Source organism: Lolium rigidum, chromosome 4, assembly GCF_022539505.1.
Source record: "Lolium rigidum isolate FL_2022 chromosome 4, APGP_CSIRO_Lrig_0.1, whole genome shotgun sequence".
NCBI classification, from domain to species: domain Eukaryota; kingdom Viridiplantae; phylum Streptophyta; class Magnoliopsida; order Poales; family Poaceae; genus Lolium; species Lolium rigidum.
The window spans coordinates 171,009,391-171,025,733 of NC_061511.1; the positions used below are offsets into that span (position 1 = coordinate 171,009,391).

Below are 16,343 nucleotides of genomic sequence, written 5' to 3' on the forward strand. Positions count from 1 at the left end.
CTATGATGGATGTGCGGCCATACAAGAAGTACCGGATTAGAAACGAGGTAATTCACGATAGGCTAGCTAGGGGTGACACTAATCGATGAGAAGCTAGTCCAACACCGACTACGGTGGTTTCGACATATCCAAATTCTAAGGATTATGGAGGAAACTAGAAGGGGTAGAGGACGACCAAAGTTAACTTGGTGGAGGCAGTAAAACGAGACTTGAGAGATTGGAATATACCTAAAGTCTTGGTTCTTGATAGGACTGCTATGGAGATCGGCAATCCATATGCTGGAATCTTAGTTCAGTATCATTTTCCATTTCGCTCTTGTTTTGGCTCCCTTTTATTTCTGTTGGGTTTCATATCTAGCCTACTCTAACTTGAAAGCTTCGGCTCAATGCATATAACGACATTGGGCCTCCCTACCCTTAAACCTATTTATCTGAATGAAGTACTAGATATGATAATGTTCTTGATTTTCGATGGTTACCAACTTACAATTTTGAATATAATTTCTAGCCATAATATATCCGTTAAATTGGTATAAACATATACGAAATGAAATGATTTCACAAGACAAACTCAATTATAACATTTATACAATTTTGATCCATATAACTTGGTATATATATTAGTGGCAAAAGTTATGCACCAAATACCATGCAAAATAAAACACATCTTATATTTTGTGACAGACAAATTAAGTAACAAATTAATGGTCAAGTCGTGCGAATAAAGCACGCCTTTGCATTTTAGGAGTGCACAAGGTAAAACCAATTTACATCTATATTAAAATAGCCCCTTTTCTCCGTGCATGTGCAAGAATCATATGATGCTAGGTTTGGAACTACATCCAGACAAAAGCCCGATACCAAATTAAGGAAAAGTTATTTTTACAACATTACCATCATATATACATTCCCGCAAAAAATCATATATGCAAATTAGTGGAACAAGGAACATTTTGTTGTATACTAGCAGAGAATGGAACTCCATGAGCTGCCACTACGGGTACGATTGTTTGCCTGCGCTAGCCTGAACCAAGCCCATCAGATGCAAGTTTAGGGTTGCTTGGCTTCCTGCACGATGCCTCAGGCCATGCCCGACACACTGTGTTTCCTAAGTAACCTCTGAATTTCCTAAGTAGTCTCCGAGATAAGCCGCACTTCGTACAGATCATCACCACCTTTTCCTGGATCACCAGAATAAATTTAAGATAGCGGGTGCTATAGGGTATAGAAAATTGGTAGTCTTATGAATATAAAAATAAGCTTGATAGTCTTACGGAGATTTAAAAGAGCAAAACTCACCAATTTCTGCCTTAATTCCAGGACCAAAAAAGGAGGTGAATTTTGCCTGTGTATGGAAAATGTTTGCAAGGACTTAGTACTCAGATGATCTTGCATATCAAATTCTTTACTGGACCGGGGAATAAGTATGATATGCTATCAAGTAACAACGTGCATTCAGTTTTGGAATAACTTTCTTCTAACAACTAATTACTTCTTGAAGTAGTTTATTTTGGCTTTAGAAAATCCGGAAGAAAAGGAGGGTACTAACCTGTCTTTTCTCAAAATCAGATAGCTCCAGCGATTTGGCTTCGAATTCAAGTACTAAACAGTATTTCCCATCATCAGTTACCTATAGGCAAAATATGACTGTAAATATTTGAACCAGGAATTATGCCAGGGAATTGAGATGCCCTTTTGTTAAACGAGATGACGATTTTGTGGTAGAAAGCTTTTGGTGTGAATAAAGTGAGGATAATAGAACAAGTCAACAAACATAAGTCATTGGCATATGGGAAGCTGAAAGAGTGGCCAGACATTTTGGTCGTCCTCAGGGAAAGGGGAAACACTTCTAAAATTTCTACATCCTGAATTCAGTAACAAGATATAACAATTACTCCGTGACAAAAGCTAATTTTTCTTCTGCAATTTCCACATCATATTTAGAACCGTTCCTGAATACATCTCATTAGATTTCAAACTAGTCCAACTTAAGCTACAGCCATAGTCCTCGGGCTGGCGTCCCTCCTAATGAAAACCATCTACTCTGTTGCCTGTAGATACGTGCTAATGGGGACTAACCGTAAGGTGATAAAGTATGGGACCAGTGGAAAGAGAAAAAAATGATCTAATGGGATTAGATGTAATTTATGAAATACAACTTGTGAAAATTATTATGTGTGATTGCAGTAAATATGATAATATATAGAACAGTTACTCCACATAACAAATTAAATAGACTGGAAATTTACTTCTTCTTGAATTTTTTGTAATATAGGTGCACTACGTCTTGGAATGCCACCACCCTGCCAGTTGGATAAAAAGAAGATAAGTAACAGAATCCGTCCAACTCAAAGAGACTAGCTGAATATGTTCAGTAGCTGAAGTGAACTTGAGATTACAAATGAAATACAAGGAAAGACAATGTTCAGGTCATGTCAAAAGCACCAAAAGCATGAATTACCAAACCATATTGAAAGATCCGCTTTAGCGCTTCATCAAGGTGCTGCTCATCACCATATCTATAACGTGTAACATCACTCCTGACCTAGAGGTAAGAGAAAGATTAATAAGTGATATTGTACATATTCTGTATTGATTGTCAAAAGTACTGAAAATAAAACAATAATCGTACACGCTTGTTGACTAAACATTCTTCCAGAATTTTCATAGCAATAATAATCAGTTAGTTCACATACCACTAGATATATGTGTACAACTTTCTAAAGTTTCATCTGCAGAGAGATGATATTTATAGAACCAATATGGCCTAACACTTTGTTGTATTGGTTCTATTTTTGCTAATATGGCCTTACATAATAGGCCATATTGGTTCTATTTTATGTTGAATCCTCTTTTGGACAATCCCTTATTGTTTATTCCCCTCACACATGGGCAGGTTTCTCCAATAGGTGGAAAGGTGAGCAGGGGAGAGCAGTGTAACCTCAGACTATCATATGGACGGTTGTGTACCTACTATGTAAGAAGACTTCCAAAGTGATTGCCATATAGACTCTATGTAAAACATTTTCTAATTCCTTAAGTAAAAAAACTACTGTTGTTCATGCCTTCAAATGGAACTGCATTTGTCATTTGCTTCAGAAGAGAAGTACTAAAGTCGATTTTTGGTTAGCATTTGAATGGTTCAACTTAGCAGATGATTCGAACTCATGTCCAATAAAAATATTAAATTCATTGTGTGACATAGGTCAGTTCAGATGACATTACAGAAACATGGTTTTTTTAAGTAAAACACATGTAGGAACAATATGGAGTACTCTAAAACTTAAGGTCAGAACCGCTCACGCTCAGGAACAATAATCCATGTAATAAAGGTTGTTTACCCGTGGTAGATCAAGAACATGTGCCCCATAAGGATTTGCACGCATGATACATGAATATCACAATAGACTGACATCTTTTTCTGTGTTTCAACTGCGATAGAGGTATCATATCTCAACCTGTGTTGGCTTGAATTGGACATGACATTTACAATTTTAAAACTGAAGATAGAAATAGGGAGGGTCGTTTCTTAAAGGTCCACTATTCATAGGAGAAAGAGGCAGAAGTAGCTAAGACGCTAAAAAATGACATGCATAGTTCCTAAAAAAAGACATGTATAAGTAGTCGGATAAAAATCTCACAAAAGATATATAAAATCTTAGACACTGTATGGAAGATGGTGTGTGACATAACAAAAAAATTGTCTTACTATAAATAGTTTGAGGTTGTAAAATTGTCTTCCTAGCAAAGGATTACATGTATTTTCGTGACAATCTTTCAAAGTTGTGTTTCTAATTAGTTTCCCGTATAATTCTTACTCCTAAGAAAGTGCCAATATCTTATTTACCCTCTAAGTGGATTTTCGAAATTACCTGCTTGAGGATAGGGGTAGCACACTGTTCTCTTAGAGCGAAAGCATCAGCATAGGTTATGCAGGGCACTGGTTTCAGTTCAGCATACTGCATATATAATTCAAGAATCAACACATATTTACAGATATAAAACCATAATTTAGAGAAGACCAATAACTGACAGAAAGAAGTGAGTTCTTGCCTTTAAGGCCATGCCGATGATTGTGAGAGGAAACCCGTAGGTTAGCATCAGAGCAGACCACTCTGAACCGGGGAGAAGATTGAAATACGCCCCAAATCCATATCTGAGATGCAAATACACATGAGCCACCGATAGAAAAGCATTCTGAATCACTCTCGTTTGCACAATAAGAGTCTGAACTTACGACAGGAGGGAGCCACCAACCCCTAGCCCAATCACGCCAAAAGAAACCTACATGTGACGGGAAAATTCAGCATGTCAAAATCTAACAACACGATCGAAGCTAGCTCTCAAGAACCAAGAAAGCGACTGAGCCGCTCACCTTGGCGAGGGTGAACCCGTCGTCGTCGGGTACGATGGGCTTGTCGCTGGCTGCTCCGGACGACGACGACGGCGCAGGTGCGGCAGGCGGCGAAGAATCCGCAGCTCGGACCGGCGCAACCGCGCGCCTGGGCCGGCAAGGCACAACGGATGCATGGCTCACCCGGCGGCGGGAGGAGGGGGCCGCCTGGAACGCGGCAAGCGCCCGGACTGCGTGCGCCGCGCACTGCACAGACATGGCGTCCTTCACGTCTGCGCACTACCACTAGCTTGTGGATTATTTTTCTTGAGCAGTGAGTGGTTTCGTCGGGGGGATTTTTGGTGGAACAGGGAGCAAGAAGATGGTGGCTGGCTGGGGTTTTCGCGCGTGGAGGAAGGAGCGGAGAGGAGGGCAGTGGTTCACCCACCCGTCTGGGTGTGGTGGCCCAGCCTACGCGGACGAATGGAGGCCAGAAATCAAAATCGCACCGCTTCCGCTCACAGCATGACTGCAATGAGGAAAATAATCAATCTCGCCGCGGGATGGGCGCCGCCGCGCGAGGTCCGCTGCGCCGTGAGCCATCATCGTCTCCTGTCTATCCCCTTCGACGTCGACGATGTCTTCGTCTCGCCATCATCCGCCAAGCACCGCCGTGACAAATGAGGTGAAGGAGAAATGACTTCCTACCGTGCATGGTATATATGGTGCAATTTGGTGAAATAATTTAATATGAATCTTGAATTACTAAATTAACAGGTGAAACATGCACGGTGTATACCTTGCCAACTCTTGTTTGTAAATTATAAGACGATAAAGACAAAACATGTACATATATTTTCTCTACATGAACACAAAGGTAAGCATTCAAAAATAATTGAACATTCCATGCAAAGGGATGAAACGAAATGCATCTGGTCAACTGAAACGAAATGCAACTGGTCATGCTTAGAGACACCAGCATGTTTGTTGTAGCTAGCATCCGCAGCCTTTCTCCCACAATTTCACTGGTCACGATATTTTAGGAAGGAGTGATGCAACTTATGATCTCAACACAAGAATAAGATTTCTTTTACCTAGACATCTTGGGTTTGTTGTGTGCAGCATGGCTGGTGTGGTAACCTCTTCTAGGAGTGGTGAGGTTATTAACACTTTTGCACACATCCTACTAAGTCGTGACCACATGTACATATATAATGCAAGTCATAAACCATGAACCGCGCATTAACAGCACAAGAGCTCACAACCATATAGTCATTGTCGATCATGTCAAGGGTTGCCAACTCCTCTTTGCATTTGGTAACCACCTCACAACGATACTAATCGAATATGGTCACCACATAGGCATCTGGCTGCGGGAGCTTGAAGGTTAGGAAGTAGCTTATCAGGAACTAGTGAGCAAAAACAAACCCTAGCCATCCTTGATCCATGACCATTCTATCATTGACGTTGCAACAAGTGTTGGTATTGAGGGTGAGGCTCCTAAAGATAGGACCCAAGTACTTTCAGAAGGCATCTGAAATGTGAAGCACATCTATCCCAGGCGCTAACAACACCTTGCAGAAGTGGATAGGGGATACTTCCTCATGGAAGTGGCAATACTAGGAGGCCTCCCCTTGGAATCTTCATGGAGTCGCCCTCTCCGAAAAAACTAGGATGAGGTTTCATTGACAATCTTCAACTTGTTAGCAAAGCACAGCAAAAAAAAAAAGGATAGCCATTGGCGATACAATTTACTTGTAAGCATTTTCATGGAATGGTCAAACCATACCGGTGAGCATGGAGAAGTGATGTACTTTTACATACCACTTAGTACAATTGGTCATACCTTTAGCATAGCATGCCATTGTATAATCATCGACAATGCAATAAAGCAAACAAGCTGCCTCATAGTAACAAGGCACACATTATACTTCCAAGAGTTGAAACAAAAGTACCAAGGGAAAAAACACATGCAATGACTATGTACTTCATGCTAACCCCTCAACACAATGTGGCACAATTAATTATTGGAAGTGTGAAAGCATAAAACAGTGAACTAGTACGTGAACAGACTGCATCATGATAACAAATAACACATATTATACTTTTAACAAACATGAACAGACTGCATCATGATAACAAATAACACATATTATACGCACCCGGGAGTTCGACCCGGAGGATTGGAACCTGGGTACGCGCGCACCCGTTTACGAAAAGTTCAAAAAAATGCTATTTAAAAGTTTCCAAAAAATGTGAAGTAAAATTTTGCATGTACATATTATGTTGATACTTACTCGTGTGAGTTTTCACGAAAAAATACCATTGTGTGTGGCCTGTATAAAAATGACAAAATGTCCAAATGAGAATAGTGAACAGGAATTTGTACTATTCACAGGAATAGGAATTTGCATTTTGTCATTTTTGTGTAGGTCACACACAATCGTATTTTTCCGTGAAAACACACATGAGTAAGTACCAACATAATATCTACATGCAAAAATTTACTTCACATTTTTTGGAAACTTTTACATAGTATTTTTTTTGAACTTTTCGTAAACGGGTGCGCGCGTACCCAGGTTCCATTCACCATTTTCGCCCGGGAGTTTCTGTAACAAACATGCATACATTACCATGGAGAATGCAGAAGCACACTGATTGTACATAGAACTATGTGTAATCATAGTGTGACATTGTATAATAAACATATAAACATTGAGCATAGCGTGACATTGTCTAATAAACATCTAAACATTGATGTATCATAGTAAGTTAATAACAATGCACACATAACATGCACTACTAGGAAAAGGCCTATAGCTGCAAATATTATTGCCGGCGCACCAGAAAAGATGCCCGCCGGTGCTAAATACTACCGGCGCGCCATGTTTCGGCCGCGCTGGTGATGACTCAATACTGCCGGCGCAGGAAAAAAAATAGTGCACCGGGGATAAGGCTGAACCAAGTCCGGGCCAAACTGAAAATTGCGCCGGCACCACCATGTTGGTGCGCCGGTGGTAATTTGCTTACCACCGGCGCACCTACATGGTGGTGCGCCGGCAGTAAGAGGAGCTGCAATTTCCAGTTCCCCACCCCCTGGACCTCCTTTTCAGTTTTCGAAAAAAATAAAAGAAAATGGTAGAAAATTCAAAAAATGAAATCCTTTGAAATGCCCATGTAATATGTCATCTAGGTTTAGTGAAAATTTTAAAAAATGAATTTTGATATATTATGCAAAATGGCGTCATTTTTCGGTAAAACGGGATTTCTGGTTGCATACGACCTCCGATGAAAAACTTTTTTATATCAAAATCTATCTACGCGAAATTTTCGTTTGGAAAAAAAATGGATTCGTCAATTGGAAAACAAAAACAGGACTTTTTTCAGGTTTTAGATTTTGATGAAAAAAATAAAAAAATACCCCCGGCGCACCGCCATATTGGTGCGCGTCACTGATACGTTTCCGACGTATCGATAATTTCTTATGTTCCATGCCACATTATTGATGATATCTACATGTTTTATGCATACTTTATGTCGTATTTATGAATTTTCCGGCACTAACCTATTAACGAGATGCCGAAGAGCCAGTTGTTGTTTTCTGCTGTTTTTGGTTTCAGAAATCCTACAAAGGAAATATTCTCGGAATTGGACGAAATCAACGCCCAGGGTCCTATTTTTGCATGAAGCTTCCAGAAGACCGGGGGGGAAGGAAGTGGGGCCACGAGGCGCCGCCACAACAGGGCGGCGCGGCCTGGCCCTTGGCCGCGCGGCCCTGGTGTGTGGGGCCCTCGTGTGTCCCCCCGCGTTGCCCTTCCGCCTACTTAAAGCATTCGTCGCGAAACCCCCAGTAACGAGAGCCACGATACGGAAAACCTTATTGAGACGCCGCCGCCGCCAATCCCATCTCGAGGGATTCTGGAGATCGCCTCCGGCACCCTGCCGGAGAGGGGAATCATCTCCCGGAGGACTCTTCACCGCCATGGTCGCCTCCGGAGTGATGAGTGAGTAGTTCACCCCTGGACTATGGGTTCATAGCAGTAGCTAGATGGTTGTCTTCTCCTCATGTGCTTCATTGTCGGATCTTGTGAGCTGCCTAACATGATCAAGATCATCTATCTGTAATTCTATATGTTGTGTTTGTCGGGATCCGATGGATAGAGAATACTATGTTATGTTGATTATCAATCTATTACCTATGTGTTGTTTATGATCTTGCATGCTCTCCGTTATTAGTAGAGGCTCTGGCCAAGTTTTTGCTCGTAACTCCAAGAGGGAGTATTTATGCTCGATAGTGGGTTCATGCCTCCATTAAATCTGGGACAGTGACAGAAAGTTCTAAGGTTGTGGATGTGCTGTTGCCACTAGGGATAAAACATTGATGCTATGTCCGAGGACGTAGTTATTGATTACATTACGCACCATACTTAATGCAATTGTCTGTTGTTTTGCAACTTAATACTGGAAGGGGTTCGGATGATAACCTCGAAGGTGGACTTTTTAGGCATAGATGCATGTCTGGATAGCGGTCTATGTACTTTGTCGTAATGCCCAATTAAATCTCACAATACTCATCATATCATGTATGTGCATGGTCATGCCCTCTCTATTTGTCAATTGCCCGACTGTAATTTGTTCACCCAACATGCTATTTATCTTATGGGAGAGACACCTCTAGTGAACTGTGGACCCCGGTCCATTCTTTTACATCGAATACAATCTACTGCAATACTTGTTCTCTACTGTTCTTTGCAAACAATCATCATCCACACTATACATCTAATCCTTTGTTACAGCAAGCCGGTGAGATTGACAACCTCACTGTTTCGTTGGGGCAAAGTACTTTGGTTGTGTTGTGCAGGTTCCACGTTGGCGCCGGAATCCCTGGTGTTGCGCCGCACTACATCTCGCTGCCATCAACCTTCAACGTGCTTCTTGGCTCCTCCCGGTTCGATAAACCTTGGTTTCTTTCTCGAGGGAAAACTTGCCATTGTACGCATCACACCTTCCTCTTGGGGTTCCCAACGGACGCATGTTGTACGCGTATTAAGCATATTTTCTGGCGCCGTTGCCGGGGAGATCAAGACACGCTGCAAGGGGAGTCTCCACAATCCAATCTCTTTACTTTGTTTTTGTCTTGCTTTATTTTATTTACTTTCTTGTTTGCTGCATTATATCAAAACACAAAAAAATTAGTTGCTAGCTTTACTTTATTTACTGTCTTGCACTCTATATCAAAAACACAAAAAAATTAGTTACTTGCATTTACTTTATCTAGTTTACTTTATTTACTACTGCTAAAATGAGTAATCCTGAAGTTGAAGTTCGTTCGTTTAAGCAACAAGGGGGAGAATGTTTAAAAGATGCTTGGTATAGAATTAGTGATGCCCATAATAGGTGCACTAAGAAACACTCCACCACTATCATACTTAGGAATTTTTATGTTGGTATCTCTAGCTGGAATAGGTATGTTCTTGATTGTCTCGCAGGAGGTAACTTCCTAGGCGCTCCTGCTTTAGAAGCTAGTTGCATTATTGAGAGTTTATTTGGAACACCACCTGTTAATGAAGTTAAAATTGAAACCTCTCTTGAAGATGTCATGAAAAAGTTGGAAACCATAGAGCAAAACCTTCCAAGTATTGATACTACTTTGGGAGCATTACTTGATAGCACTGATAAACTTGATAAATCTCTAGGTGGAATCAATGAGAGAATCACCATCTTAGAATCTTATGCTAACCATGATAATCAAACCCAAAGGATTAGTGAACTTGAAGAGTCTATGGGAACCTTGGGTTCAACCTTTTCATCTATAAAGTTTAGAGAAAAAGCTTATGTGGGTAAGGAGCAAAAGTTTATGCATGTCTCTAAAGTGCCTAAACCAAAAAAATATTATTATAGGCCTAAAATTGACAAAGCCCTTAGTACCACTACAGATGGGGGAGCTTATGATATCGATGCTCCATCTCTCGATAATACTTGATACACACTTTCTGCGCCTAGCTGAAAGGCGTTAAAGAAAAGCGCTTATGGGAGACAACCCATGTTTTTACTACAGTACTTTTATTTTATATTTGAGCCTTGGAAGTTGTTTACTACTGTAGCAACCTCTCTTTATCTTAGTTTTGTGCATTGTTGTGCCAAGTAAAGTCGTTGATAGTAAGGTTCATACTAGATTTGGATTACTGCGCAAAAACAGATTTCTTTGCTGTCACGAATTTCGACCTGCCTCTCTGTAGGTAGCTCAGAAAAATATGCCAATTTACGTGCGTGATCCTCAGATATGTACACAACTTTCATTCAATTTGGGCATTTTCATTTGAGCAAGTCTGGTGCCTCAATAAAATCCATCTTTACGGACTGTTCTGTTTTGACAGATTCTGCCTTTTATTTCGCATTGCCTCTTTTGCTATGATGGATGAATTTCTTTGTTCCATTAATGTCCAGTAGCTTTGTGCAATGTCCAGAAGTGTTAAAAATGATTGTGTCACCTCTGAACATGTGAATTTTTATTATGCACTAATCCTCTAATGAGTTGTTTCGAGTTTGGTGTGGAGGAAGTTTTCAAGGATCAAGAGAGGGAGATGATACAATATGATCAAGGAGAGTGAAAGCTCTAAGCTTGGGGATGCCCCGGTGGTTCATCCCTGCATATTTTAAGAAGACTCAAGCGTCTAAGCTTGGGGATGCCCAAGGCATCCCCTTCTTCATCGACAACATTATCGGGTTCCTCCCCTGAAACTATATTTTTATTCCAACACATCTTATGTACTTTGCTTGGAGCGTCGGTTTGTTTTTGTTTTTGTTTTTGTTTGAATAAAATAGATCCTAGCATTCATTGTGTGGGAGAGAGACACGCTCCGCTGTTGCATATGGACAAATATGTCATTAGGCTTTACTCATAGTATTCATGGCGAAGGTTGAATCTTCTTCGTTAAATTGTTATATGGTTGGAGTTGGGAAATGCTACATGTAGTAATTCTAAAATGTCTTGAATAATTTGATACTTGGAAATTGTTGTGCTCATGTTTAAGCTCTTGCATCATATACTTTGCACTTATTAATGAAGAAACACCTAGAGCTTGCTAAATTTGGTTTGCATATTTGGTCTTTCTAAAGTCTAGATAATTTCTAGTATTGAGTTTTGAACAACAAGGAAGACGGTGTAGAGTCTTATAATGTTTACAATATGTCTTTTATGTGAGTTTTGCTGCACCGGTTCATCCTTGTGTTTGTTTCAAATAACCTTGCTAGCCTAAACCTTGTATCGAGAGGGAATACTTCTCATGCATCCAAAATCCTTGAGCCAACCACTATGCCATTTGTGTCCACCATACCTACCTACTACATGGTATTTCTCCGCCATTCCAAAGTAAATTGCTTGAGTGCTACCTTTAAAATTTCCATTCTTTACCTTTGCAATATATAGCTCATGGGACAAATAGCTTAAAAACTATTGTGGTATTGAATATGTACTTATGCACTTTATCTCTTATTAAGTTGCTTGTTGTGCGATAACCATGTTTTCTGGGGACGCTGATGCGTGTAGTTGACACGTCCGTTGGGAACCCCAAGAGGAAGGTGTGATGCGCACAGCGGCAAGTTTCCCTCAGTTAGAAACCAAGGTTTAATCGAACCAATAGGAGTCAAGAAGCACGTTGAAGGTTGATGGCGGCGGGATGTAGTGCGGCGCAACACCAGAGATTCCGGCGCCAACGTGGAACCTGCACAACACAACCAAAGTACTTTGCCCCAACGAAACGAGTGAGGTTGTCAATCTCACCGGCTTGCTGTAACAAAGGATTAACCGTATTGTGTGGAAGATGATTGTTTGCAGAGAAAACGAGTAAAACAAGTATTGCAGCAGATTTGTATTTCGAGTATTAAAGAATGGACCGGGGTCCACAGTTCACTAGAGGTGTCTCTCCCATAAGATAAAAGCATGTTGGGTGAACAAATTACGGTCGGGCAATTGACAAATAGAGAGGGCATAACAATGCACATACATGACATGATAAGTATAGTGAGATTTAATTGGGCATTACGACAAAGTACATAGACCGCCATCCAACCGCATCTATGCCTAAAAAGTCCACCTTCGAGTTATCGTCCGAACCCCTTCCAGTATTAAGTTGCAAAGCAACAGACAATTGCATTAAGTATGGTGCGTAATGTAATCAACAACTACATCCTCGGACATAGCGCTAATGTTTTATCCCTAGTGGCAACAGCACAACACAACCTTAGAACTTTACATCACTTGTCCCGGGTGTCAATGCAGGCATGAACCCACTATCGAGCATAAGTACTCCCTCTTGGAGTTAAAAGTAAAAACTTGGCCAGAGCCTCTACTAGAAACGGAGAGCATGCAAGATCATAAACAACACATATGTAATAACTTGATAATTAACATGACATGGTATTCTCTATCCATCGGATCCCGACAAACACAACATAGAGTATTACGGATAGATGATCTTGATCATGTTAGGCAGCTCACAAGATCCAACAATGAAGCACAATGAGGAGAAGACAACCATCTAGCTACTGCTATGGACCCATAGTCCAGGGGTGAACTACTCACTCATCACTCCGGAGGCGACCATGGCGGTGTAGAGTCCTCCGGGAGATGAATCCCCTCTCGGCGGGGTGCCGGAGGAGATCTCCAGAATCCCCCGAGATGGGATCGGCGGCGGCGGCGTCTCAGTAAGGTTTTCCGTATCGTGGTTTTTCGCATCAGGGGTTTCGCGACGGAGGCTTTAAGTAGGCGGAAGGGTAGAGTCGGGGGCCTGACGAGGGGCCCACACCACAGGCGGCGCGGGCCCCCTTGGCCGCGCCGCCATGTGGTCCGGCCACCTCGTGGCCCCACTTCGTATGTTCTTCGGTCTTCCGGAATCTCCGTGGAAAAATAGGCCCCCGGGTCTTTGTTTCGTCCAATTCCGAGAATATTTCGTTACTAGGATTTCTGAAACCAAAAACAGCAGAAAACGAGAAGCGGCACTTCGGCATCTTGTTAATAGGTTAGTTCCGGAAAATGCACGAATATGACATAAAGTGTGCATAAAACATGTAGGTATCATCAATAATATGGCATAGAACATAAGAAATTATCGATACGTCGGAGACGTATCAAGCATCCCCAAGCTTAGTTCTGCTCGTCCCGAGCAGGTAAAACGATAACAAAGATAATTTCTGAAGTGATATGCCATCATAATCTTGATCATACTATTTGTAAACATATGTAGTGGATGCAGAGATCAAAACAATGGTGATGACATGAGAAAACAAGTGAATCATATAGCAAAGACTTTTCATGAATAGTACTTCAAGACATGTATTAATAAGTCTTGCATAAGAGTTAACTCATAAAGCAATAAATCAAAGTAAAGGTATTGAAGCAACACAAAGGAAGATTAAGTTTCAGCGGTTGCTTTCAACTTGTAACATGTATATCTCATGGATAATTGTCAACATAGAGTAATATAACAAGTACAATATGCAAGTATGTAGGAATCAATGCACAGTTCACACAAGTGTTTGCTTCTTGAGGTGGAGAGAAATAGGTGAACTGACTCAACATAAAAGTAAAGAGAATGGTCCTTCAAAGAGGAAAGCATCGATTGCTATATTTGTGCTAGAGCTTTTATTTTGAAAACATGAAACAATTTTGTCAACGGTAGTAATAAAGCATATGAGTTATGAAAGTTATATCTTACAAGTTGCAAGTCTCATGCATAGTATACTAATAGTGCCCGCACCTTGTCCTAATTAACTTGGACTACCGGATCTTTGCAATGCACATGTTTTGACCAAGTGTCACAATGGGGTACCTCCATGCCGCCTGTACAAAGGTCTAAGGAGAAAGCTCGCATTTTGGATTTCTCGCTTTTGATTATTCTCAACTTAGACATCCATATCGGGACAACATGGACAACGAGATAATGGACTCCTCTTTAATGCATAAGCATGTGGCAACAATTATTATTCTCATATGAGATTGAGGATATATGTCCAAACCGAAACTTCCACCATGAATCATGGCTTTAGTTAGCGGCCCAAAGTTCTTCTCTAACAATATGCATGCTCCAACCATGAAGGTGGTAGATCTCTCTTGCTTCGGACAAGACGGACATGCATAGCAACTCACATGATATCCAACAAAGAATAGTTGATGGCGTCCCCTGAAACATGGTTATCGCTCAACAAGCAACTTAATAAGAGATAAAGTGCATAAGTACATATTCAATACTACAATAGTTTTTAAGCTATTTGTCCCATGAGCTATATATTGCAAAGGTGAATGATGGAATTTTAAAGGTAGCACTCAAGCAATTTACTTTGGAATGGCGGATAAATACCATGTAGTAGGTAGGTATGGTGGACACAAATGGCATAGTGGTTGGCTCAAGGATTTTGGATGCATGAGAAGTATTCCCTCTCGATACAAGGTTTAGGCTAGCAAGGTTATATGAAACAAACACAAGGATGAACGGTACAGCAAAACTCACATAAAAGTCATATGGTAAACATTATAAGACTCCATACCGTCTTCCTTGTTGTTCAAAACTCAATACTAGATGTTATCTAGACTCTAGAGAAACCAAATATGCAAACCAAATTAGCAAGCTCTAAGTATTTCTTCATTAATGGGTGCAAAGTATATGATGCAAGAGCTTAAACATGAGCACAACAATTGCCAAGTATCAAATTATCCAAGACATTTTTAGAGTTACTACATGTAGCATTTTCCAATTCCAACCATATAACAATTTAACGAAGAAGAACTTCGCCATGAATACTATGAGTAGAGCCTAAGGACATATTTGTCCATATGCAACAGCGGAGCGTGTCTCTCTCCCACAAAGTGAATGCTAGGATCCATTTTATTCAAACAAAACAAAAAACAAAAACAAACCGACGCTCCAAGCAAAGTGCATAAGATGTGACGGAATAAAAATATAGTTTTAGGGGAGGAACCTGATAATGTTGTCGATGAAGAAGGGGATGCCTTGGGCATCCCCAAGCTTAGACGCTTGAGTCTTCTTAGAATATGCAGGGGTGAACCACCGGGCATCCCCAAGCTTAGAGCTTTCACTCTCCTTGATCATATTGCATCATACTCCTCTCTTGATCCTTGAAAACTTCCTCCACACCAAACTCGAAACAACTCATTAGAGGGTTAGTGCATAATAAAAATTCACATGTTCAGAAGGTGACACAATCATTCTTAACACTTCTGGACATTGCATAAAGCTACTTGGACATTAGTGGATCAAAGAAATTCATCCAACATAGCAAAAGAGGCAATGCGAAATAAAAGACAGAATCTGTCAAAACAGAACAGATCCGTAAAGATGGATTTTATTAGGCCACCAGACTTGCTCAAACGAAAATGCTCAAATTGAATGAAAGTTGCGTACATATCTGAGGATCATGCTCGTAAATTGGTGTAATTTTCTGAGCTACCTACAGCGAGATAGACCCAGATTCGTGACAGCAAAGAAATCTGGAACTGCGCAGTAATCCAAATCTAGTACTTACTTTTCTATCAAAGACTTTACTTGGCACAACAAAACATAAAACTAAGATAAGGAGAGGTTGTTACAGTAGTAAACAACTTCCAAGACACAAATAAAAAACAAAAATACTGGAGTAAAAACATGGGTTGTCTCCCATAAGCGCTTTTCTTTAACGCCTTTCAGCTAGGCGCAGAAAGTGTAACTCAAGTAACATCGAAGGGTGGTGCACCTACAGCGGGGTTTGGAGTTTTCTCAACCATGCATAGTATATTGGATACATAAGTTTCAGCGTCTCCCTTTTTACTAGTCTTGGGCTTGCTACTCTCATCAAACAAATTTTCAGGAACAAGCCAAGCATAGTTATTTTCTAGTGCATCATTCATAGCTAGGAGTTTACATGGTATTGGTGCTTTGATCTCCCCACCATCATCAATATTATTAGTGTATCTTATTCTATCCATGTCCATCTTTTCAAGGAGACTAACAAAATT

General features: G+C 40.7%; 1 protein-coding gene across 2 annotated transcripts; it reads right to left on the minus strand.

Annotated features, from left to right (window-relative positions):
• Positions 1-845: 845 nt before the first annotated feature.
• LOC124706314 (thylakoid membrane protein slr0575-like) lies at positions 846-4,722 on the minus strand. Of its 2 annotated transcripts, none has more exons than XM_047237970.1 (9): positions 4,376-4,722; positions 4,238-4,284; positions 4,054-4,156; positions 3,873-3,959; positions 2,462-2,545; positions 2,253-2,303; positions 1,550-1,630; positions 1,300-1,345; positions 846-1,181 (listed from the first exon to the last, which is right to left on the minus strand). In XM_047237970.1, the coding sequence occupies exons 1-9, from the start codon at positions 4,610-4,612 to the stop codon at positions 1,129-1,131; spliced, it is 789 nt and encodes a 262-aa protein (XP_047093926.1). In that variant the 5' UTR covers positions 4,613-4,722; the 3' UTR covers positions 846-1,128. The 2 variants fall into 2 exon arrangements, with proteins under 2 accessions (XP_047093926.1, XP_047093925.1); XM_047237969.1 differs by having other exon boundaries at positions 2,250-2,303; positions 4,376-4,717.
• Between the last annotated feature and the right edge of the window lie 11,621 nt (positions 4,723-16,343).